The sequence below is a fragment of the Epinephelus fuscoguttatus genome, linkage group LG21 (genome assembly GCF_011397635.1).
Source record: "Epinephelus fuscoguttatus linkage group LG21, E.fuscoguttatus.final_Chr_v1".
NCBI lineage: Eukaryota > Metazoa > Chordata > Actinopteri > Perciformes > Serranidae > Epinephelus > Epinephelus fuscoguttatus.
This window is the reverse complement of record NC_064772.1, coordinates 38,077,053-38,102,743: the sequence shown is the minus strand read 5'-3', so window position 1 is coordinate 38,102,743 and position 25,691 is coordinate 38,077,053. Positions and strand designations below refer to the sequence as shown.

General features: G+C 46.2%; 2 protein-coding genes across 4 annotated transcripts in view; one reads left to right on the top strand and one right to left on the bottom strand.

The window, feature by feature from the left end:
- Nucleotides 1–25,691, top strand: part of LOC125882019 (uncharacterized) — a 212,984-nt gene that overhangs the window by 122,030 nt on the left and 65,263 nt on the right. The window lies entirely within an intron of this gene.
- neurod6a (neuronal differentiation 6a) lies at nt 14,394–16,704 on the bottom strand. Of its 2 annotated transcripts, none has more exons than XM_049565618.1 (2): nt 16,467–16,704; nt 14,394–16,193 (listed from the first exon to the last, which is right to left on the bottom strand). In XM_049565618.1, the coding sequence occupies exon 2, from the start codon at nt 16,185–16,187 to the stop codon at nt 15,255–15,257; it is 933 nt and encodes a 310-aa protein (XP_049421575.1). In that variant the 5' UTR covers nt 16,188–16,193; nt 16,467–16,704; the 3' UTR covers nt 14,394–15,254. The 2 variants fall into 2 exon arrangements, with proteins under 2 accessions (XP_049421575.1, XP_049421576.1); XM_049565619.1 differs by having other exon boundaries at nt 16,570–16,704.

Genomic DNA, 25,691 nt, shown 5'->3' with positions numbered 1-25,691 from the left:
CGTTTTCACGACATCACGCTGTGTTTTTGATCAGGACGAATTCATTGGAAACAAAAACACACGCTGACTCTGTTCTGCTTTGGATGGTCACACACCTGAAACTCAGTTTGATCGGTAAAGTCGAACACAGCCAGGTTGTGTGTCCTCGCACCGTGGAATCATTTCTGATAGAATAGATGATCATTCCCCTCTGCTTTGTTTGCACAAATACCCTCCACCATGCAATTCTTCCCCAAAGCTGCCTGTAACGCTGAACTCCTATACTGGAAACACACACACACACACACACACACACACACACACACACACACACACACACACACACACACACGCCCTCCTGTTCTGCCATCTCCAGCTGGTGATACTTGCTCCACAATGATCCTGACCAAATGCCAAGCAGGGCCTTCCCATCATCTGCACACACCGACCCCCCTCCCTCGCACACATGACACCCCTCCTCCAGCCCTGTGAGACACACGACTCACATTTCTGAGGCTGCATCAATTGACACACAGAGCTAATCAATATCTTATATAAAAATTTGTGGAGCCACGACTGCAGGATGGATCGTCATACAATCATGAGTTCAGTCAAACTGTGTCTGATGTTGATTTCTCTTTACTAAAACAAGTGATCACTGAAATCCTTCCAGTCTAGTTTGTTCTTCTTCTGTTAAGGTGCGGACAACTGTTGCGTCGTCTACGTCGCCTCACGTCGCCCTGTGTCAGTTGCATTTGAACACACTACACGGACTACATCCGACGGCCAAGTAGCACGTACGTTCTGCGCCTGCGTGAGAGAGAGCGGAGTGAGAGAGTGGTACATCCTGTCAGCCGAGGGGTTTCCTATCTGTGCAGCCGAGCACCGCAGCACCTCCACGGACTATTACATCCAGACGGTCCCGGTGTTTCCTCCGCAGGCTCCACTTCACTCAGCTGCCCGATAAACCCGCTGCTTCTTCCCACTTTAACCTGAATAACAAACCAGGGCTCGGTGCTCCGGTTGGATCCAAACGGAGAGCCGGGGCTAGCTCAGAGACTAGCGGAGGCTAACTGGCTGTGCTTCCCTCCGGTCATGCTGCGGCTAACGCTCCGCTAGCCGCTCCCAGTTAGCTCCGGTTTGTTATTCAGGTTAAAGTGTGAAGAAGCAGCGGGTCTGTGGGGCAGCTGAGTGAAGTGGAGCCTGAGGAGGAAGCACCGGTTAGCCCCGGTTTCACTACAGGCAGATTCACTCGCTACAGGGGCGAGGAAATAAAACCTGAACAGCCAATCAGAGTGATCTCTCTCACCGACAAGCTCCACCATGATTCAACATACTCAATCGGCCGAAAAGCTGCCGACGCCGAAGTGCCGACGGTGCGGGACACACCACAAAAACTAGGACGACAGATGCTCGACTTTGGCCGATGGTTGGCTGTCGACCAAAGTTGGGCCGTCGGTGAGTTGCCGCTCATGGTGGTCCAGATGCAAACCAGAATTATGGAAGCTGTTTTACTCAAACAAACTGTGGTGTTGGTGCAGCTAGAACAGCCTGTCAGAGGCTTGCACCTGGTCGGGTACCTGACGGGTAATCTGCAGTGTCACAGGTAAAAGTATGTATATTTATAGAAATACAGCATAAAAATGAACAAAAATGTATGTTTTATTTTTTTTTTGGTTTAAACGAAGTAAAAAGCTGTGCAGTATAGGTGTAATATTCTGACATCTAAATCACTGTAATCAAGCTGCAGTTCCTTTTATTTTGAAAGTCAGTGCCACCAATGTAACCTTTGACCCCGTGGGGTTGACGGGTGCAACTTTGACTCAGACATAATGACAGGTAACAGGTTGGTTCTGGTGCTGAGCTTTATGGGTATGGGCAGGTGCAGGTTTTAAAAAAATGGACCGGTGCAGGACTCTAGTCCATGTCCTTTAGTACTGCCTTAAAGAAGTAAGCATAAAAGTAATGATTATTATTATAAAGTAATAATATTACTTTATGAATTACTTCCTGCCAACAGTAATCCATTACACTAGAGACTGTAAACGTTAAATTTCCCGTGAAAACAGAAGTGTATTTTGAAAGACAACAATGCATGTAACAGGCTGAAGTTGACAAGAGGGCTCAACTTCGGTGGGGTGTATTTCCTGGAGCTTCACGTTGTTGTGCTGTCAGTTGTAGTATCTGAGGTTTGAGGACGAGTTTGTCACAGTGGAAACAGTTTTAGTCCGACAGTTCCTGTCATCTTTCCTTCTGACGAAATCAGGGTAACGGGAATATTTAAAAAAGAGTTTCCATCTTCCAAACTAGCTCACTGCTTTGTGACGTGCCTGCAACGATTACAAAAATGAATGCGCTGAGGTGACAATGTATTTCACATCAGCAGTGACGTGAGAACAAAAGTATCGTTGTAATGAGTTGTTTGGTTTTAGGGTGACTGTAAAATTATTACTGACATTTTAACAGTAATTAGTTACACTACAGCCCAACAATGGTGAGCATGCACAAGAAAACCATCATGAGAAAGACGTAGCATAACGCTGACGAATTCATAGTTGTGTGACACAAAGTGTAGCTCCGTGGATATGGAAGGAAGCATCTTATTAAGACTGTAGTTTCCTCAGGCTTGTTTCTTGCAGGCAGCTCCACTTGGTGTGCTCTCTCACATTAAGCTCCAGATCATAGATGTAGGTTGACTGCCAACAGACCATTTGGTCTTTGTGTGGGCTGCAGAGTGAGTGTGTGTGTGCCCATCTGGAAACGCGTGGTACCAAGAGACAAACACACACACACACACACACACACACAGACACTCCCTCCACAAGTGTGTGCATATTTACAACCGCACATATACTCTCACAGAGATGCCACCTCCATTCCTATTAGACCGTCATATTTCCATATTATTTACATCAAAGAAGACGACACTGACACAGTAAAGATTATTGGGCCTGTGAAGACGCTCTTGCCTGACAAGTGATGTCTGGCAAATTAGTGCATGTTCAAGGTTAAATGCTTCTTGGTGTGGACAGAGTCTCTGGCCATGGACAGGAAGCTCTGACTGGGAGCAAAGTGGCAAAGAAAGAAGAAGGGGGAGGAGGAGGAGGACGGGGCCCATCTATACACAGGTCTGTTTGCTCTGTATGATTCTGACAGTGATGTCAGCTGTCACATCAGACAAAAACCTGCCTGCCAAACGAGGCTGTAAAGGTCATCAGAACAGAGGTGCTGATTAAGCTTCAGATTCAACAAGCAATCCACATTCACACCTACGGACAATTTAGAGTCACCAATTAACCTGCATGTCTTTGGACTGTGGGAGGAAGCTGGAGCACCTGGAGGAAACCCACGCTGACACGGGGAGAACGTGTCGGAGCACCTGGAGGAAACCCACACTGACACAGGGAGAACATGTGGGAGCACCTGGAGGAAACCCACGCTGACACAGGGAGAACATGTCAGAGCACCTGGAGGAAACCCACGCTGACACAGGGAGAACATGTCAGAGCACCTGGAGGAAACCCACACTGACACGGGGAGAACATGTGGGAGCACCTGGAGGAAACCCACGCTGACACAGGGAGAACATGTTGGAGCACCTGGAGGAAACCCACGCTGACATGGAGAGAACGTGCAAACTCCGCACAGAAGGGCAGGGTTCGAACCAGGAACCCTCTTGCTGTGAGGCGACAATGCTAACCACTGCACCACTGTGACGCCACATTGAGAGCAATGCAAATATAAAAGAAAATGTAAACAAAACAAAGAGATCATGTTACTCCTCTTTTTGTACATTCCATTTTTACAAACACATTCACAGTTTAACACTGCATTCAGAAACCAACCATAGAAAAATATTACGTCTTCCTGTTTAACACATTACAACACTTAATGCAGTGACAGTAAAACGTACCTTGGATAAACAGTAAAGTCTCCTCATGTGGACAACCAAGACGGCATCATGCTAGTGTTAGCTAACAGCACAACAGACCGTCTTTACTGGTGGCAAAAATAATTAAAAATGAATATTTAACTTTATAAAAACACGGCAAACTTAAAATGACAAACAAGGAATATCCAAACAGATAAAGCCAGCTTCTGTTCCTCTGCTTTGTGAGTATTTGCCCACAGACATCGACAGGCCAGTTGCCTCGTGAAAAACCCTCCTTAGCTCTGAAAATTACCCACAATCCTCTGCTATTTACTGCTTCACACAGATACTGAGTTTTGACAGCAGGGGGCGCTGTTGCTCCCTCAAACTGAATATTATCGTAAAGCATCTCAGCAGCAGACATATCTTAGAAAGAGGGAACACACAATATCACTGTTATCAACCTCGACCTTACTAACTGTGCTGCACATGCACTAACAACTACCACAATGCACTGCTCCACACTGGACCAATAAACATGATGTAATGTGAACATGTCTGTTTGACACAGTGGCCGATGGCTGGTCACAAACAGCATCGTATGACAGTTGAACAGTGAGTGGAAACATGATTCTAAACATCTGAGGAGAGAAATATCTGAGTCGGAACCAGAACCACAGATTCAGATGGTGAACTGTTGGTTTGTCAAATATTGTTTTGCTTCCTTTGGTCCTGACAGACAAGAATCATAATCACAGTCGACATGAATTTTTACTTTGCGTCCTCCACACCTGGCTCATTCTCATACTCCAAGTATTATTGAAAAAGACATTTTCTAAAAACAGAACTAATTGAAAAGTTAAATACCTCTTTTCATGTTAAATGGGGGGAAGAAACTAATGGTATTTTTAGGGGCTGTGATGGGGTCATTAGCAGTTAGTGGATGTCAGTATTAGCTGGTAATATAAATGGCCTCACTGTATGACATGTCATTCCAAATAGCTCTTAATGTGGCTCTGATTAGCCTGAGTCAAGGACAGACAAACTTCATGTAATTTGTCCAGACAGGATCCGTTCATACATATTTTATATGTATGAAGTGATATTTATTATTCATAGCTTTCAGATTGATGAGCTCAATTGTTCTCATTCTGCACAGCACACGTGCACTTGTTGGAGCGTGGGCCTTCGGATGGACACCGAGACATGCGACAGGACATTTTGCTGTCCTTTGTTGAGGCCACGTGTGTTTGTTGTTGGAGGAAAAAAAACGTAGCACTTTTATTTTGAAAGAGACTGTGTGTAAATGTTAAAAAAAGAACTTGACACGGCCTCCCAGAACGTCAACAACCAACACACCCAGGGTACCTTGGACAAAACGGAGGTGTACGCCACTTTCCAGGCAAAAGTTGTGATCTATAAAAGCAGACTTGATGGGAGAGACTTTGAGCCATGCTTACGGACATTTTGGAGACAGGAAATTGGCAACGCAGACGGCGAGGTCGAGCCTGATTGCAGAGATTGTCTATAATTAATTGTTATAATTCTTTAATATTTTTTGGTGCCATTTTTTGTCCGTACGTACATTTCTAGTGTGGATCTTACGCACTGTTTTATAAACGAGACCCCAGGCCTCTGACGGAGACAGGCCTTTATCTGTCAACATGTGAAGCCACAGCGGGCTGGTGAAAGGGACTGAGCCTTTAATTTTATCTTAGCTACTATCATATCCACCGCCACTGTTAGTGTCGTCAGCAGCGGACACCATTAGGCAAAACTAGGCGGTTGCCTGGGGCCCCAAGCTTCTGAGGGCCCCATAAAACTCCTCATACATTTATGGCTAATATAGTTTTTGCGCACACTATTTATGTTTTTGATTAAAATCCTTTCACTAAAATGCCAGCAGGATGCTTATTGTATTGTGTGTGTCTCGGGGCCCCCCTTCAGTCCCCACTACATTGGACTAGTCCGTCTTACTGCGCATGTGCCGAAAGGATTCAGGAAGACAGCAGCAAAACAAACGGCTTGCCGTGGAGAAGAGAAGAGGAAGGTAAGAGAAATGAAAAGAAGTTCCCCCAGCGGAGCTGAGAAAAGGAGACAGAAGGAGGAGAGTAGAATATTTGTCACAAAATTGGCAAAAGTCACTAGTTTTTCCACCGTCACCACCAGCAACAATCAACCAGCAGCAACAACGTCAACATCCGTTCAGGAGGGTCTGACGTGTGGAGACCGAGATGAACAACCAGTGAGTAACGTTATAGTATACGCTGATAAGTATTCCTTTACGTTATGCATTCAAAACATTACACAGTATGTAAGTAAACTGATCCCTGTCAGTGTTTTAGCTTTGTATTAATATCGCTTTAATGTGTGTTATAATTTACTGCTGTAGATGTTTAAGGTTGAGGAAAAGGAAAAAAAGGAGAGGAAGACAATGAGTAAAAGGGACGGGAAGAGAGGGGGACAAAAGGTAAAAAATAATACATGTGTATTCTGTTCAGATGTATGTATGTGTATAATTGACCTGTTGTTGTTGTTGTTTTGTGTGTTACCTTCTCATTTCAGCACCACAGCAATAAAAGGATCAATAAAAGGATGTGGAGGCCCCATGCCTGTCTTCGCCTTGGGCCCCAAAATGACTAAATCCGCCCCTGACTGTTGTCAGTCATGCTTCTGTCATTACTGCTGCGCCTACAAATAGTATTCTATTCATTCCATAATTATAATTCCTGTGCATCTGTGTCCCTCTTCCTTCTCTCAGCCTGTGCAGCAGAGGCAGACGGTCGCCCGCTGTAGAGTTTTGGTTCTGCTCGAGGTTTCTGCCTGTTGAAAGAAAGTTTTTTTTCTCACTACTGTTGCAGAACAGAGAAAAATATAAAGTGCTGATATTGTTTGAACTGTTGGGTCTGAGTAAATCAAAAGAGTACAGACCAGACCGGCTCCACGTGAAGAGCATCCTGAGATAACCTTTAATAAATTAAATTAAACTGACTTGATTAAATCTGTGTGCATGAGATATTTCACTTCATATAAATGCTTGAAATTATGATTTTTGTTTTCATAGTATTTAAAACAAACCTTCACAGGATAAGCCTAACAGCCGACGCCCCTGCCAACAAAACAAAAAACAGGGGGACGATGCCAAACACAGAAAGAGGGGGAGCTCCTCGGGGGCCAGGAGAGAGCAGGACGAATGCCAGAGTGACACCAGTCGAAAATGCAAATGACTTGTTGGCTGTTACCACTGCGCGACTTCAGTTCTGGAGCATCACCTGCACCCGCCTCTCTCGAGAGCCACTGTTCTGAGGAGCTTAGCATCTTAAACCCTCTAATTAAAACTAGAATCCCTCCACCAGCCTCCGCAGCACCCTCCTCGCCGAAAAGCAGCTTACTGAGAATTCAATGGAGGAGACTGTGTGTCCCGCACCATCTGCAGCGCAGGACTTTGAAAATGGTGACAGAGGGAGAGAATACAGTGTGTATGTGTGTCTGTCTGTCTGTCTGCGCGCTCCACGGACACATGACGCATGCTGACCCACAGAAGAGTCTTCATGTGGTCATATCTGGTTATTCTGTCATGGGCCCAGACTGGCGAGGGACTTCCTGTGAGCTCCTCTCACCTCCTCTCCCTCCGCACACATCCACGTCTCATTAATGCACGTTGGCCTCCTCCCCGGAGTTTTGTGCTTTCCCGTCCTGCAGGTTCCCATGGATCGCCGCCATGTTCCTGACGCCCACTGCTATTGTTAGCTTTAGTTTTCTTATTTCCATTTTTACATACATATTATTATCATTGTTGTTGTGCGTCCCTCTCTCTTTAAACCCAGTCGGTGGAGGCAGATGGCTGCCCACCTAGAGCCTGGGTCTGTTTGAGCTTTCTGCCTCTTGAAAGGACGTTTTTCCTCGCTACTGTCGCCAAGAGCTCGCTCATGGGGGAACTGTTGTAAATTAGAGTACAGTGTAGACCTGAGGAGTGAGGCCTGTGCTGAGAAGCAGGGTTTGGAGTTAGCGAGGTAACGTCAGGGTTAACTCTGGGTTCTCAGTACTGCAAAGCTGGCTCTCTCTTTACTGGGATAAATCACCGTGGTGACTGATGCTGAACAGTTGACCTGATCACAGCCCGTCAACAGCTCGACCTCTGACCAATCAGATCACTGAAGACAAAAGTCCAGAGTCTCAGGTAAGACAGAGGAGCCTGTATGCTGTTACAGGTCTGTAGAATCAACTCACTGCTTCTAACAAACACAGATGGTTTACACACTGAACACATTTAGCTCATTTTAACTGATGCAAAGTTTATCGTAGTCGCAGTGACGTGTTGATATTTGACACTCTGATTCATCACTGCAGCTCAGAATAACATGAGACACCTGTGTGACGAGGACTAGGAACATAAAGATATTAGGAAAATAATCCACACACTGTTAATCAGCTCCTGTTATTATTAATGCTACATTTGGGTCAGACAGACGTCATCAGTCAGCAACAGTCAGCTTACCTTTGAAGCCTCGTTAAATTCAAAAGCTGCAGTGATTACTCAAACTTGGTGAGAGGGGGGTAGCAGAGGAGAGCTCGGTCTCACTCCAAAATCAGGCGCTTGGGCAGCGACTTGTGGCGTCAGAAACCAACAAAAAAAGGCGTCCATTAATGTCGCCATGATACACAGCTTGATTGAGTGATTGACTTCTTCACTGATAATGAACACGTATCAGGGTGAAATGTTTGGATGCGTGTGAGTGAGTAAAGGTAAGGGTGCATTTCAACGCTGCACCTGTCGACACTGTGGAATAAACGTGGGTGTGCCTTCCACGCAGGGCCAGGAGAACACGAGGACATACATAATACAATACAATACATGTTCAACACAATAAACAACGCAAGCAACCCTTGTTAAGAAATACAGTTAAAATAAATTAAGAAACAAAATACAGTGCAATTAAACCCCCCAAAGGATACAATAGTTTAAAAATTAAGTTTAGAACTAATTTAAGAACAATTGACCCATTTAAAATAAGTTAAATGCCCACTTTAATAGCCTAAAATAACTGAGGACTGTCATATGTTTAACGGCGCCAAGTAGCATCAGGGTTAAACGCGACGGGACAGGGAGGAAAGTTAAGGTGGTGAAAGTCTGAGTGTGGCAGGTGGGAGGGGTGGATGGGTCCAACAAACACGGACTTTCACCTGAGAGAGTGATGTTTGTGTCATGTGAGATTCTAAAGCCAACCACGTGTGTTTGTTGTTTAAGGGGAAAAAAGTCTTTTCGTGGTGTTGTACTGATGTTGTGCTTTTATTTTGAAAGAGACTTAATGCAAACTGTACACTTCCTGTGAAAACAGAAGTGTATTTTGAAAACAGACAACGTGGAAAGTCCATGACCAAACGTGGACATGACGAGGTCGCAGTGAGAATGTGTTGGCAGGAAAACGCACTGAAGGAAACTTAAATAGGCTCAAACATGATTTATTCATAAATTATTCCCTTCTGCAAATGAAATACAGCAGAAAGAAATTAATGAAAGGTAATGATCATAAATATCTCCTTTGTCCAACTGAAGATAATCACAGTGAGGAAGAAATGCCCAAAGTTCACTATTTAAAATGAAAAAATAGGAACCAGGGAGAAGCAATGCATTGCAAAAAAACAAAACAAAAAAGAAACTCACCGGAGAGGAATCAAGAAAAGAAACAATGGTCCCGCTTGTTAGTCGGCTCAGTCCTCTGATGGTCCTCCACACACCCGGCCGAGGAAACACCAAAAGCAAGAGTCCACTGAGGTTTATTTCCGTGCCAGCACTGTTCTCCTCTCCTCCTTTGCAAACAAAATCAAAAAATCCTCCCCAAACAATTCCCTGCTCCTTTGTTCCCCACAGGCCCCGCCCCCTTCACCTGTGTGCAGCAACACACCTGAACCAAGTGAACTAACAGGTGTGAGAGAGCGACACTGCAGGACACACTGACACAGGATTTGAAGGCTCTTCTGCTGTAAACCCATGTGTCATTAACGACCCGCTCTTCACTGCAGCAGCAGCAGCAGGAACAGTCTGGTGTCACTTCAAAGTGTTTATGTGACATGGTCATATTCAGATGTGTGGAGAGTTGCCAGATGACGCTAACTGAGTGTCTTGATTCTCACGTTAAGAAAACTTAAAACAAAATTCCGAAACAAACATTCCTCAAATCAACAGGTCTGGTTTAAACAGATCTGGAGAACACTTCCTACTCTGCACCTTGGACATGAAACAATCTTCAGTAAGATCTAACGTTAGAAACACTTTTATCCATCGATGAATTTAAGGGCATCATTACAAATGTGGTGACAGAGACTTGGGTTTTTTGTTTTTTTGTTTTGAGCCCGGTCTCACTCAGAGAACCAACTAAGAAAGGCGTCCTTTAACGTCGGCATGATACGCGGTCGGTTGTTGTTATAGTTTAACAGTGCTCTGCAGCATCAGGGGTAAACACGGTGGGACAAGGATGAAAATTAAGGTGGCGAAAGTCTGAGTTGGGCAGGCAGGACGGGTGGTGGATGGGCCCAACAAACACTGACTTTCACCTGAGAAAGCGGTGTTCGTGTCCCGAAAGATTCTAAAGCCAAACCCTGTTCTTTTTTCCTAAACCTAACCACGTGTGTTCATTGTTTAAGGGAAAAAAAAACATCTGTTTGCAGTGTTGTACCGTCGTAGTGCTTTTATTTTGAAAGAGACTGTATGCAAACTGTACATTTCCTGTGAAAACAGAAGTGTATTTTGAAAACAGACAATGCATGTAACAGGCTGAAGTTGACACGGCGTCCCAGAACGTCAACAACCAACACACCCAGGGTACCTTGGATGTCACATGTGGCCTAGTCTGAGTGGGTGCATCACAGGCTACAGGCTACAGAGATCAGCCTCTCATTGGGCGGAACGAGCCACCCGCTGAAGTCCCGCCCTACCACCTGCGGTTGTGCAGCAGTTTTCAACACGTCCTTCACTAACTTTTGCGGTGTTTAATCTTGTGGGGATGTAGCCATTTTTCTGCCATGGTTCGCGTCCTGTAGGCGATAACCTGTTTCCCCCCGGCAATATTTTTGCAAGTGCACCGTTGCTGTGGCACCGCCCAGAACGATTGTGACTGGTTAAAAGAAACAAAAAAAGCCGGGGCGTTTTTTTCTCCAATCTTAAAGTGAGAATCGCCCCAGCCAGACTTTTCTTTTCTTGAGAAAGGTCTGGTGAGCGAGACTAACGTGGACGTGGAAAGTCCATGACCAAACGTGTTCATGTGACGAGGTCGCAGTGAGGATGATGATGGTTTTTCTTGGGAGGCTGCTCTGTTTGAAGAGCTGTTATTTTATTGTAGATTGTTGTATTACATGTTGTATCTGTTGCACTGGCTGCAGCCTCGGCCAGGTCTCTCTTGCAGAAGAGATTTTCAATCTCAGCGGGACTTCCTGGTTAAATAAATAAAAATAACTAAATGAAACATATGCATTATTTATTCATTTGTTCTCCTGCTGCTGTGCTGTCCTTGTTGCTGCCATGACAGACAGCTGTGATGCTTCTTCACGTACACATGGAGTTACTCTTTTTTTCCACCACCATCTACAGGAAGGACTAAGGTCCCATGTGACGAACACATCTGTGGGTTTTATGACTTAATACTTATATATCACCAGACCGCAGTTTACAGCTCTTATAATCATTAACTAATCACTCCTCACAGTCTTCTCGACGGTTGTGAGGTGAGCAGTGGAGTCATGGCGTTCATGTCACTCTCAGGAGTGTGTGCTTGCACGTATCCGACAGGCCATCACAGTGTGTGGTGGGATGATGCTGATGTTGAGCTCTTTGGCCAGACAACCCTGCATAAAGAGCTCTTCCTGGTTCAGAGTTCATCTCCGTGCCTTGTTCTTGCAATCGAGAAACTTCAGGTCGCCACAATATATTGTTGTAGTTCAATGAAATAAGACAAATGTTGTAAAATGTGTACTCAGAGCTGCTGAGATCTGGCAGCATGACGAAGTGATGAGTGCAGCATTATGACAGGCTGTGAACAACCCAGCAGTTAATTCTGATTATCTACAGCACGTCTTTGATCTGAGCACAACGTTTCTCTCAACGACAGGAGTGATGGCCACAGCTTTCAATATCAGAGGTAAATACTGGAATCATCCCTCAGAACACTGCAGCTGAAATTAAACATATATATGATGGAAACATATCTTTTTAAATAAATGTGGCCACTGACTTTACAACCTTCACTGTGACTGCAGGGTCCTCAGCAGCGATGCAGTCAGACGTGTAGCGTGTGCAGGGATGAGTTTCCATCAAGCTGACATTTAGAGTTGATGCAGACACAGAGATCAAGCAGCAGAGCCGGCTTCATTTCATACACCGTGCTGAGGCTGTTGGACGGTTCAGACGCTGACACCTTGCAGCTAATGTTGGCAGCAGTGAGATATTAAAGGTGTGAAGACGAAGCTCGCTGTCGCCCTGTCGCAGCCGAAGTGTGAGGAAGCAGTATTGTGTCTCGACACACCTTCTCGCAACACAATCAGACGTTCTTTACTGATGTGCTTTGATATGAATGGACAGGAAACAGGGGGGCGTTCTCACTGTGTTTAGTAATATTGATATAATAATACTGAGATGTCATTTTTGAGGAACTAAGAAGAACAGAAATGGTGTCACTGCAGTATTGGGTCTATTTATGGGAAGAAAATAAATAAGAGTTTTATCAGTTTACTACAGCCATGTTACACTGTAAAATATTTCACTGTGCATTTACAGTAAATTACTGGCTGCTAGTTGCATCACGTTCACTGTAAATTACTGCATCATTTTACAGTAAATGACTGTGAAATGGCAGCTGTATACTGTGATCTCACAGCAGTTACACCTGCATATCACTGTGATTTAGCAGCATGCTCCTGCAGATTTACTGTATTTAATGTAATCTGACAGTTAAAGCGCTTTATATTACGGTGATAGAACAGTATGTTCCTGTAAATGACTGAATTTAACTGTAACTTCACAGCTCATGTACATCTGATTGCTGTGATTTCGCAGCATGCTCCTGTAAAATTCCTGTATTTTACTGTAATCCCACAGTAAAATGACAACATTTACCTGCATGCATTTCACAATGAAATTCTGAATTTGGCTGAATGTCACAGTAAAAGTCTGCGTGTAATTTTTATTGTGAAATATTACAGTTACATTTTGTGACTTCCTGGAAATAATTTGTAGCAGGTGATATTATATTTTTACATTATATTCCATTATATTTTTATTTTATATTTTTACAGGAGAATCACATTATTATTATTATTATTATTATTATTATTAATCTGTGTAAAAATGTAAGCCTCCTGCTTTGAAAGCAGCAGATCTTCAGGAGGCTGTTAACTGGCCTCTTTTACAGGCTCCTTTCATTTGGATTTTGACGCCGATGTTTTTAGGAACATGCCTGGCTGAATCCTGTTTTTAATCAATGAAAATTATGTCATTGATTTAAAGATAAAATTACTGAAAAATTAAAAACATCAAATCCTTTCATGTAGCTGGTGTGTGCGCGTGTGTGAGTGTGTGTGTGTGAGTGTGTGTGAGGGATCAGACAGTATCCGATCATCATCCCTGATAGATTTGGGTTAATGTACGAGTGTATCAGGGATGATGAGGACAACATAGGGGTTAATACACTGTATAGGTAATTACAAAAAATTCAGGTGCTCTTCAAGGACAGGGCAAACAGTGAGGTAAAGATAAGAACAAGGACAGGTGAGCTCAGTCAGAGTGGAGGTCCAGGGTTCAGACAGGAAGTCCAGAAATATTTCTGCAGCTCTCTGACTGGTTAAACGTCCTTTATTAATACACAGATAAACCAACGACTGAAGAGTCCTCATCAGGGCGTAAAGTGCTGGAAACAGGTGTGTTATTTAAGAGCTCATGTAGAGGTCATATGACACAGGTTACATGATATATTATATCATGATTTTTTTTTTAGAGTATAACTCTTTTTAGCTCAGGTTTTATTTATGCCTCTACTTATGATATCTTATATCCTATATCTTATATTTTATATTTGCATGTTATGTCAAGTGTACTGTCTGCACCGAGGGTCTGAGGACAAAAGCAGTTTCGATCCTCTGTATGTCCTGTACATATTGTAGAGTTGACAATAAATCTGACTTTGACTTTGATATGATAATAGATCAGGCTGCCTGAACCCTGGACCTCCACTCTGACTGAGCTGAGCTGTCCTTGAAGAGTACCGGAATTTTTGCAATTACCTGCACAGTGTATTCTGTATTCACCTTCCCAGTTTGTTTTAACCCGCACACACACACACACACACACACACACACACACACACACACACACACACACACACCAACAGTCTCTGATGGCTCCACACAGAGAACAGGAACATCATCTCTCATCATCTGTTTTTTAAACTCGTCTTTTATTTGCTCTATAAAACAAAGCTGTGACAAAGCTGAATGACGCAAACGTGCACTGCACCAGAACAGACCCCCCCCCCCCCCCCAAAAAAATCCACTATTTATCTGAGAACAATTCACCAATAAAACCATGTCTGTGATGCATTTTTAAATCCATGTAAGACTTTCCAACAAGAAGGGACGGCAGCAGCTACACTCACTGAGGGCCACGGGAATGAGGATGACACTCCACCTTCATCACTGGAGCCAAACATCTGTTTTCATTCATCTGACTGAGATTAAATATGAATATAATGTCAGTGTGTTTGAGTCAGCTGCAGCGGGAACACTCAGCCTGTTAGACCTGAGTATAAGGCGACATTATTACCGAGATATCTACATCAATATGACTGGCTGTGCAAATTCACAAAACGCGTCCATGTCGGGAATAACTCAGCTCCCCTTATTACAAACACACAGCGAGCTATTTACATGTTATCAGTCAAAGTTACACTCAGTACTCTGCACGGAATATTCACAACAAAAGATCGACTTGAATAATACAAATAATAATAATGATAATAATAATAATAATAATAATAATAATAATAATAATAATAAATGCGGATAGAAAGGCGCTGAGTGTGTGTGTGTGTGTGTGTGTGTGCGTGTGTGTGTGTGTGTGTGTGTGTGTGTTTCGTTTTCCATTGGATGTGTCGCTGTCTGCTCTGTATTGCATAGTTCCCTGAGCCTTTCTTTGCAGCTGCAGTGAAGACACCAGCTTTAATTAAGAAATAGAAATAAATAAAAATAAAATAAAAATACAATAAATAGAAATAAAATAAAATAATTCTAAATATCACTGTGTGTGTGTGTGTGTGTGTGTGTGTGTGTGTGTGTGTGTGTGTGTGTGTGTGCGCGCATCCTCTGATGAATTAAAGTCAAATTGTACAGTCTCGGTGAGCTGTGTGTGTCTGGCTCATTAACTATGGAAAGGCTTGTTCAGTTCCTCCTGCACCTGGTAAAACTGGCCCCGGAGGTGGATGTCATACGGGCCGAGCTCTGCGGAGGAGCCCTGGCTGCTGATGGAGCAGTACCGGAGGCCGTAGTGACAGCTCCGCTCCGCCGGCTCCTCGTGTTTCAGGGAGAAAATCCCGTTGAAGTTGATGGGTGGGCTGAGGGTCCCTGCGTCCAGCGGGCTGGAGCTGTCCGGGGACGGACTGTCGTACAGAGCCTCGTAGGGCCCGAAGAGGGAGCCGAAGGGCCGCACGGCTCTGCCGCTGTCCGCCGAGCTGTTGCTCACCGCCTCCATCCCGTGGTGGTGGTGATAGGCCGGGTAGAGGGAGAACGAGTCCCCGCCCGGCTCCGAGAGGAAGCTGCGGGAGTTGAGCTGCAGGCAGCCGGCCACCAGGTTGGTGGTGGGCTGGGAGAGACCCTTGCACAGGGTCTGCACGAACGTGAGCAGGTCCGGCCTTTTCCCGGAGCTCAGGATCTCACTGAGGGCCCAGATGTAGTTCTTGGCCAGGCGGAGCGTCTCTATCTTGGACAGCTTCTGCGTCTTGGAGTAACACGGCACCACTTTCCTCAGGCTGTCCAGCGCGTTGTTGAGGCCGTGCATCCGGTTCCTCTCCCGCGCGTTGGCCTCGATGCGCCGCAGACGCACCCGGTCCAGTCGGACCTGGCTCAGCTTCTTCTTATGAGGACCCCTTCTCCTCAGACCGCTCGTCTGTTCCTCCTCCTCCTCCTCCTCCTCCTCCTCTTCCCCCTCTCTGCCATCCTCTCTCCCGGACTCAAACGTGTCCTCCGGGGCTCTGCCAGGCTCCGGCTTCACCGGTCTGACTAATTGGTTGGTGGCCCAGCTGGTCCTGAAGGGACTGCCGGTGTGGTTGGAGGGCGGCTTCTCAAAAGTCAGCATGTCGTCCTGCAGGAGGAAGAGTGACATGAATATTAGAGGACAGGAGATCAAACTTTATTGATGCCAAACAGACAGAAAAATTAAAAAGAGATCAGCTGGTTCGCATTTTATAGATATAGACACAAATCAGCACAGCCTGTTATCATTATTATAATTATATTGACTTCAGTCAGAGAGTCTCGGCACGATGACATCACTTAAAAACAATAACTCTGAGTGTACAGCATAAATCCATGTGATGAGAAAACATCCTAATCATGCTGAACACAACCAGCCCACCTCTCTTTATTATCTTCCTCTTCAACAAGACAAATCAGCCTCACAGCAGAACCTGACAAACTGTGCTCCATCTCTCTCTGACTGTGCACCAGCAGCTCCTCACCCAGTCCTGCTGTTACATTCCACAGAGCATCTTCTTGAAGCTTCCAGACACACAGACAGGCTTTCAGCAGCAAATATCAGTCCTCCTCCTCTTCCTCCCTCCTCCACCTCCTCCTCCCTCCTTCCTTCCTCTTCTCTCTTCTCCTCTCCTCTGTCTCTCTTTTTCCTCCAGCAGTAAAGACCTTGATGCCATCTGCTGCTGACGTCACCGGGCAGGTTAGCTCTCCAGGGACGCTCTCCCTCTCTCTGTGTGGCTCTCTGTCTCTCAGCGTCTCTCTGTCCGTCTCCCCCACGCCTCTCCCCATGCCTCTCCCCCACGCCTCTCCCCAGCCTCTCCCCACGCCTCTCCCCATGCCTCTCCCCCACGCCTCTCCCCAGCCTCTCCCCCACGCCTCTCCCCATGCCTCTCCCCCATGCCTCTCCCCAGCCTCTCCCCCACGCCTCTCCCCATGCCTCTCCCCAGCCTCTCCCCACGCCTCTCCCCATGCCTCTCCCCCACGCCTCTCCCCAGCCTCTCCCCCACGCCTCTCCCCATGCCTCTCCCCCATGCCTCTCCCCAGCCTCTCCCCCACGCCTCTCCCCACGCCTCTCCCCATGCCTCTCCCCCACGCCTCTCCCCATGCCTCTCCCCCATGCCTCTCCCCATGCTTCTCCCAGCCTCTCCCACGCCTCCCCATGCCTCTCCCATGCCTCCCCCCCAGCCTCCCCACGCCTCCCCATGCCTCCCCCACGCCTCCCCACGCCTCCCCATGCCTCTCCCATGCCTCCCCACGCCTCCCCATGCCTCTCCCCATGCCTCTCCCCATGCCTCCCCACGCCTCCCCCAGCCTCCACCACGCCTCCCCACGCCTCCCCAGCGCCTCCCACGCCTCCCCATGCCTCTCCCACGCCTCTCCCAGCCTCTCACCACGCCTCCCCAGCCTCCACCACGCCTCCCCACGCCTCCCCAGCGCCTCCCACGCCTCCCCATGCCTCTCCCCACGCCTCCCCAGCCTCTCCACCACGCCTCTCCCCACGCCTCTCCCCAGCGTCTCCCCATGCCTCTCCCCATGCCTCTCCCCACGCCTCTCCCCAGCCTCTCCACCACGCCTCTCCCCATGCCTCTCCCCATGCCTCTCCCACGCCTCCCCATGCCTCCCCAGCCTCTCCCACGCCTCCCCATGCCTCTCCACGCCTCTCCCAGTCTCCCCAGCCTCTCCCCACGCCTCTCCCCAGCGTCTCCCCACGCCTCTCCCCAGCCTCTCCACCACGCCTCTCCCCAGCCTCTCCACCACGCCTCTCCCCATGCCTCTCCCCATGCCTCTCCCCCACGCCTCTCCCCATGCCTCTCCCACGCCTCTCCCCATGCCTCTCCCACGCCTCTCCCCCACGCCTCTCCCCCAGCCTCTCCCCACGCCTCTCCCCATGCCTCTCCCACGCCTCCCCACGCCTCCCCAGCCTCTCCCCACGCCTCCCCAGCCTCCACCACGCCTCCCAGCCTCCACCACGCCTCCCCATGCCTCTCCCCATGCCTCTCCCCACGCCTCTCCCCAGCCTCTCCACGCCTCCACCACGCCTCCCCAGCCTCCACCACGCCTCCCCATGCCTCCCCATGCCTCCCCACGCCTCCCATGCCTCTCCACGCCTCCCCCAGCCTCTCCCCATGCCTCTCCCCACGCCTCTCCCCAGCCTCTCCCCACGCCTCTCCCCATGCCTCTCCCACGCCTCTCCCCCAGTCTCTCCCCACGCCTCTCCCCACGCCTCTCCCCCAGTCTCTCCCCCACGCCTCTCCCCATGCCTCTCCCCCAGCCTCTCCCCATGCCTCTCCCCCAGCCTCTCCCCACGCCTCTCCCCCAATCTCTCCCCCACGCCTCTCCCCATGCCTCTCCCCAGCCTCTCCCCCAATCTCTCCCCCACGCCTCTCCCCAGCCTCTCCCCAGTCTCTCTGGCTGCTGTGTGGGGGATTCAGTGCCAGTCTCTTCCCGTGGGACTGGTTTGAGTTTCTAGATGAAAAGTCAGAGCGGTGCAGCTCGTGCGGTCACGTAATCTCGTGAAGTGATGATACTGGTGGATTTGTTCACGCCACTTTCATTTCATCAGCTGACTGTGCTGTCAAACATGCACATAACTTCCAGTGTGATCCAGGAAACAACTCAAGGCTTCCTGTGAACCAGAGCAACGTGTCCTCACCTCGTCACATGTCCACGTTTGGTCATGGACTTTCCATGTCCACATATGACGTCCAAGGTACCCTGGGTGTGTTGGTTGTTGACGTTCTGGGACGCCGTGTCAACTTCAGCCTGTTACATGCATTGTCTGTTTTCAAAATACACTTCTGTTTTCACAGGAAATGTACAGTTTGCATACAGTCTCTTTCAAAATAAAGAGCCCGGTTTCACTCTGAAGACGCTGAAATCTGGCGTGTGGGCAGTGACTTGGGGTGTCAGAAACCAACAAAAATAAGGCGTCCTTTAACTAGTGATGGCCAAATGAAGCCTCATGAAGCATTTTCTTTACTTTCATGAGCCCACTAGATGGCACTTTTTGTTCAACAAAAGGTTAAAAGCACACTGAATTGCCATTCTTTGAGCCTCTCTCTTTAAGCCATGAACGACATCTAGTGGGCTCAGAAAATAAAGAAAATGCTTCACAAAGCTTCATTTGACCATCACTACCTTTAACGTCAGCATGATACGCAGCCAGTTGCCGTTATAGTTTAACGGTGCCCGGCGGCATCAGGAGGAAACGCAGCTGAACAAGGATGAACGTTAAGGCGGCGAAAGTCAACGTGGGGTGGTGGATGGTCCAACAAACGCAGACTTTCTCCTGAGAGAGCGGTGTTTGTGTCCTGTAAGACTCTAAAGCCAAACCCTGTTCTGTTTTCCCAAACCTAAGCACGTGTTTTAGTTGCTCAAACCTTTGGATAAATAGAGAGCCAGAGCCCCAGAAAGAGGTCTGTGCTGAGCCCTGAATGTCCTCAAATCCAACAAACGCCTCTGCGTACACCTGACCTGTGTGGGGCTTTTGTGACTGGCCCCTGGCTACCTGTTATTTTGCAGAAGTGGCCCCTGGGCAAAGCAAGTTGAGACTCCCAGGTATGGGCTTGTCATGATAGGCTTTTAATGTGAAACACCTGCAGGAAGGTTTTGTCTATTGTATGCTAACATCAGCAGAGAGCAGTATGGAGGTGATGGAATTATTGCTGTAGAAATATAGATTATGCTGCATTTACCATGTACGTCATTATAAGACCCGTCCCCTCCCAGTGTTTGAAAAAAAAAGTATTTTTAATTTAGAAGACAACGAACACCTCTGATCTGTGTTGCTAAAATGGAAACACCCCCATGACCAGCAGAGAGACACACCAGCTCACAGTGGTAACAGGTGTGTAGTTAACCTTCATGTCCTTTATACACACTAACATCTGATGAGTCAAACTCCCCATCTCCAGCTAATCACCTCACTGCGCTAATTGCAAAAGCAAATATGTAAATTCCTATTAATTAATTACTCTGTTAATTAGTTATCTCAGCTTCTGGGGACGATAAATCATTGTGTAGTAAATATAAGACAAAGAGGAGGCGCCCTCCCAAACTGAACACACATACTCATGATGGCAGATCCCACAATAGCAGGTTGAGTAAAGGCCCCTGACCCGCTGACACCGCTGTGAACAGATACCACAGTGTAGTCGAAGGCAGGGAGAGAGCAGTCCGACACACACTGACTTCATTAACACATATCCTGCTCTTACAAGACTCAGTGATGGGAGGCCAGTCTGCAAACGAGGCTACAGACGTTCACACCATGTGGCTGGGCTCACACCCTCTGCTATTACTGGCAGCAGAGGCGTTTTGGTGTACCACGAGACAATGGTAATGACATGAGGGCTGTCAGTTTGTCAGCCTCTGATGTACCAAAGTGAGAAATACAAGTTTCAGAAGTTGTCTTTATCATCTTCTAAACTTCCCCAACCATCACTCCATGTAGCTCCAAATAATAAGGTAATTATTAATAAATGACAAAAGTAATTGTAAGTTTAAAAATGTTTAGTTTACGAATGCACACTGCAAGTTCATAATGTCATAAATACATGGATAAATAATTTTGTTCCCTCAGGTTAAAATGTACGTGATTGCAATTAGTGATGGCCAAATGAAGCCTCATGAAGCATTTTCTTTATTTTCTGAGCCCACTAGATGGCGCTCATGGTTTAAAGAGAGAGGCTCAAAGAATGGCAATTCAGTGTGTTTTCAACCTTTTGTTGAACAAAAAGTGCCATCTAGTGGGCTCAGAAAGTAAAGAAAATGCTTCATAAGGCTTCATTTGGCCATCACTGAGTGAGGCGAGGAGAAAGACCAAGGCACGATTCAGTCTGTGTATCATTTCGATAAAGTACATAAACTGTGTTTAAAGCAAACATGTGATGTTATGTTTTAATATCACCCAGGAATCCTCCTGCTGTGAGGCAACAGTGCTAACCACTGCACCACCACGCTGCCATTTATTTATATGTTAGCGCTAATTAGCATACTGCTGTTTTTGAGGCTTGTCAGTTTAGCTCATTATCTCGTTATCTAGCTGCTGATGCTATATGCTATATATATATATATATATATATATATACACATATATATACATATATATATATATATATATAGGATATATATATATATATCTTATATATATATCCTAAAGCCAGAACCACAATTAATATTTTGATGTTTAACAGACGTTTAATTCTGTGAAGGTGAAAAGACGTTCAGAAAAGGTTAAGAAGTTAATTGAACATTCAGATTTACGTGTGATTTCAAAGTTAGGCTGTATATTACACTGCATTGTACACAGTGTGCAGTGATGGTGGTTTAAGCAGGCTGAGAATACTGTACATCGTTAGTTATCTATTATCTCTGAAGGCCCAGACACACCAAACCGACTTCAGAGATCTAGCAGCAATGAAAGCCCCCTGCTGTGACTCCTGATGAATGCGCTGCAAAGATTACAGCTGACAGCCAACCAGCGAGTATGCTCAGCACCTGCATGAGAGGAAATAACTCTCCACACCAGCAGAGGGCGGTAGTCCACTCTGACACAATAGTTACTGTTGCCATGGTCACACACACACACACACACACACACACACACACACACACACAAAAGTTACTGTTGCCATGGTCACACACACTAAAGTTAGTGTTGCCATGGTCACACACACTAAAGTTACTGTTGCCATGGTCACACACACCATGGTTACTGTTGCCATGGTCACACACACTAAAGTTACTGTTGCCATGGTCACACACCATAGTTACTGTTGCCATGGACACACACCGTAGTTACTGTTGCTATGGTCACACACACCATAGTTACTGTTGCCATGGTCACACACACTAAAGTTACTGTTGCCATGGTCACACACACCATGGTTACTGTTGCCATGGTCACACACACTAAAGTTACTGCTGCCATGGTCACACACCATAGTTACTGTTGCCATGGTCACACACCGTAGTTACTGTTGCTATGGTCACACACACACACACACACACACACACACACACACACACACACACACACACACACACACACACATACACACACACACGAACACACACACACACACACACACCATGGTTACTGTTGCCATGGTCACACACACTAAAGTTACTGTTGCCATGGTCACACACCATAGTTACTGTTGCCATGGTCACACACCGTAGTTACTGTTGCTATGGTCACACACACACACACACACACACACACACACACACACACACACACACCATGGTTACTGTTGCCATGGTCACACACACCATGGTCACTGTTGCCATGGTCTCACACACACACACACACACACACACACATACACACACACACACACACACACACACACACACACACACACACCATGGATACTGTTGCCATGGTCACACACACCATAGTTACTGTTGCCATGGTCACACACACTAAAGTTACTGTTGCCATGGCCACACACCATGGTCACTGTTACCATGGTCACTGTTGCCATGGTCACACACACCATAGTTACTGTTGCCATGGTCTCACATACACACTCACACACACACACACACACACACACACACACACACACACTCTTCATGCCTTGCTGTTCTTGTTTTTATGTCTTTGTATGAAACACGTCTGTGATGAGAGCTGTAAATGTTAAACGCATTCTGATGAAATCACGTGCACTGAAACATGTTCTGTCTCTGTCTTCAGGACGACGATGATTCTTTTGTCTCATTAAAAGTCTTGTTTTCTCGTTCATTTGTGTGAGCCAATTCTTTGGCTCTCGTTCACTTTGAAGAGCCAGTTCAAAGATCCAGTTTGTTTGTTTGTTTGTTTTTTTTGCTGTGTGTGTGGGGGCGGTGTTAGTGGGTTCAACGACAAATCACAAATATAAAAACAGAATAGAACAATTACAAACGTGGCAAGATTAAAAAATACTAAAACATTAAAACCACTACAAACAACCAAAGGCCGTTGAATAATGTACATTTTAAGATTTGTCTTAAAAGTGTCAGTGGTGGAGGATTAATGAGAGCAGAAGGCTACTCCAGTGCTTTGGAGCTGCTACAGCAAAGGCACCATGTCCCCTCACCCACCAGCCTCGATCACGTGACAGTTAAGAGACCTTGTTCGGAGGATCGGAGAAGTCCAGAGCTGGAGTAGGGGCAGAGAAGTTCAGCAATATAGTCGGTGCCAGCTTAAAAAAACCCTGTATCTGATAGGTAGCCAGTGCAGGGACGCTAGCATTTTCTTTATCTGGGGCCGTATTCACAAACAGTCAAAGGACACTCCTGATTTAGAATGTCTAAATTAGCCAGTCAACATTACCTATAGGTCTAAATTCATTCATTTATTCATTCATCCTCACTGTGACCTCGTCACATGTCCACGTTTGGTCATGGACTTTCTACGTCCACATATGACAATGAAGATATCCTGGGTGTGTTGGTTGTCGGATTTCGATGACTTTGGGGTGATGATACACAATGGTTTGTTGAAAGGAAGAAATTTATCCCCTTCAGATCCCCTGTCTACTCCAATGGACATAATGTTTTTCTAGGATGTCTAGATCTATCATAACTGCCATCCGACTCCACCCAAATTAATTCATTCATTTTCCAGGACACTGGGTGAGAGGCAGGGTTCACCCTGGACAGGTCACCAGACTATCACAGGGCTGACACATAGAGACAGACAACCATTCACGCTCACATTCACACCTACGGACAATTTAGAGTCACCAATTAACCTGCATGTCTTTGGACTGTGGGAGGAACCATTTTAATGAGGAACCCAATTTTAATGATTCACTTTATTTTGAGATTTTAAAAAAAAAAAGTGTATGTACGGAGCACTTGGTGTCCACAGTTTTGTCTTTGTTGTTCTTTGTTCTGATTGGTTGGCCACTGGCACAGTCCTCCTGAGCCACAGATGATCCAAAAGGCCCATCTGGCAGCCTGCTCAGGGTGCTGATTAGTCATGACTCGGCCCCCTGCACCCTACCCACTCCCCTACTGACTCCCTTGGGTGTCATACCACCCACATACAAGCTGTGCATATGGCAGCCTCCTCTGAGGAGCCCCAGTCTCCAACAACGTGAGGCAGAGATAAAGTTCAGGGCCAAAAATCATCCAAAGACTTTTAGTCCTTTATAAAGTCAGAGGATCAGCTGGGAGAGTGTGACTGCTGCAGACAGAACTGTGCACAACAGACTTTTGACTTTTTTTGGTAAACATTTAAAGTTTTAATGGAGTTTCTATGTGAATGTATGAATTAAGAAATAGGCTCTGAAAAAGTTTGTAAAAAAACTTGTAAATAAAAACGGTTGTAGGCCTATTATATATTTGGAAAGTTTGAGACAGTGTTTATTTTGTTGATGAAAACTACGATGACAAGTTTTTTCCATGACGAACAGACGATGACGAGCTAAAAATAGAATTTGATTATAAAAGCTGAGCTGATATCTATGTTTCATTTTTATTGATGAGATGAGATGTGATGAAAATGTTGGTGTTGGAGTATTTAATGTCATGTATGTGTTTGTTTCACCTGATCTAGTTTTACTGTACAGTACTGGACGGCGCTTGGCCAGTGACCTGTGGCAGCAGAAACCAACGAAAAAAGGCGTCCTTCAACATTGGCATGATATGCAGCTGGTCGCTGTTACAGTTTAACAGTGCCTGGTGGCATCGGGGGGAACACAGCGGCACAAGGACTAAAGTTAAGGCAGAGAAAGTCCAAGCAGGGCAGTGGTGGACTGTCGGACACTGACAGCTTGTAATGATCTTCAGATGCCTGATGAGCCACAGGCTGTAAACTCCAGTAAATAGTCTGCACCAGGATGTTTGGGTTGGTGCGAGTTGTGAGCTGTAATTCAGCAGTAAATAATCAGCCGTGTGTGTCTGACTGTGGATGGTGGAGCTGCTGAATGGATTTGTGGAGTTTGTTAGTTGCAGCGGTGGCTGTTAGCAGCTAGCTCTGCTCGCAGCCTTCACAGCTTCACCCCGCAGGACTCCACTCAGTCCGGACTGGAGAAGGTTTGTGGGTTGATGGTGTTTGACAGGCAGGTAGGAGGCTCAGTTATCTGTGAGTGTAGCTGTGTTGTAAGTAAACAGTCTGAACTCAGATCAGTTTTCTCTGACAGAGATGAGAGTTTAGTTTGAATCACCAACTCTGTGAGAGGACACCAGTTTAAACCTCCAGACTAACATGTTGCACATGAAGAAACAAGTTATGTTTCTGCTTCTTAACAGTCACATGGATAAGTCAGAGTTTACAATGAACCTGGGGACAAATCCTAGTTGGCTCACATTAGTTATTTGTCACGTCAAAGTTTTGACACCACTGTCATAAATCAGTTCAGAAAGGACTGAGTGCTGAGCAGTAGGCAGGTTTAAGCAAGCCTTAATGCAGCTGATAAAAAACATCCAGAGCAGGCAGGTAACTGAGAGTCCAAATGAAAGCAGAACCAAAACTAAACTGAAAACCATTTGGGAAAAAATATGATAATTTCAGGTTTTAAAAAAAGATCAAACTCAAGACACCAGGCAGGAAACAGAGCACAGAATGACACCATGAACACAGGGAGGAACACAGACGAACTAACGAGGAACA

What these genes read in the sequence shown, in the direction of transcription:
- neurod6a (XM_049565618.1), bottom strand. Translation starts at nt 16,187, where the DNA reads ATGCTGACTTTTGAGAAGCCGCCCTCCAACCACACCGGCAGTCCCTTC.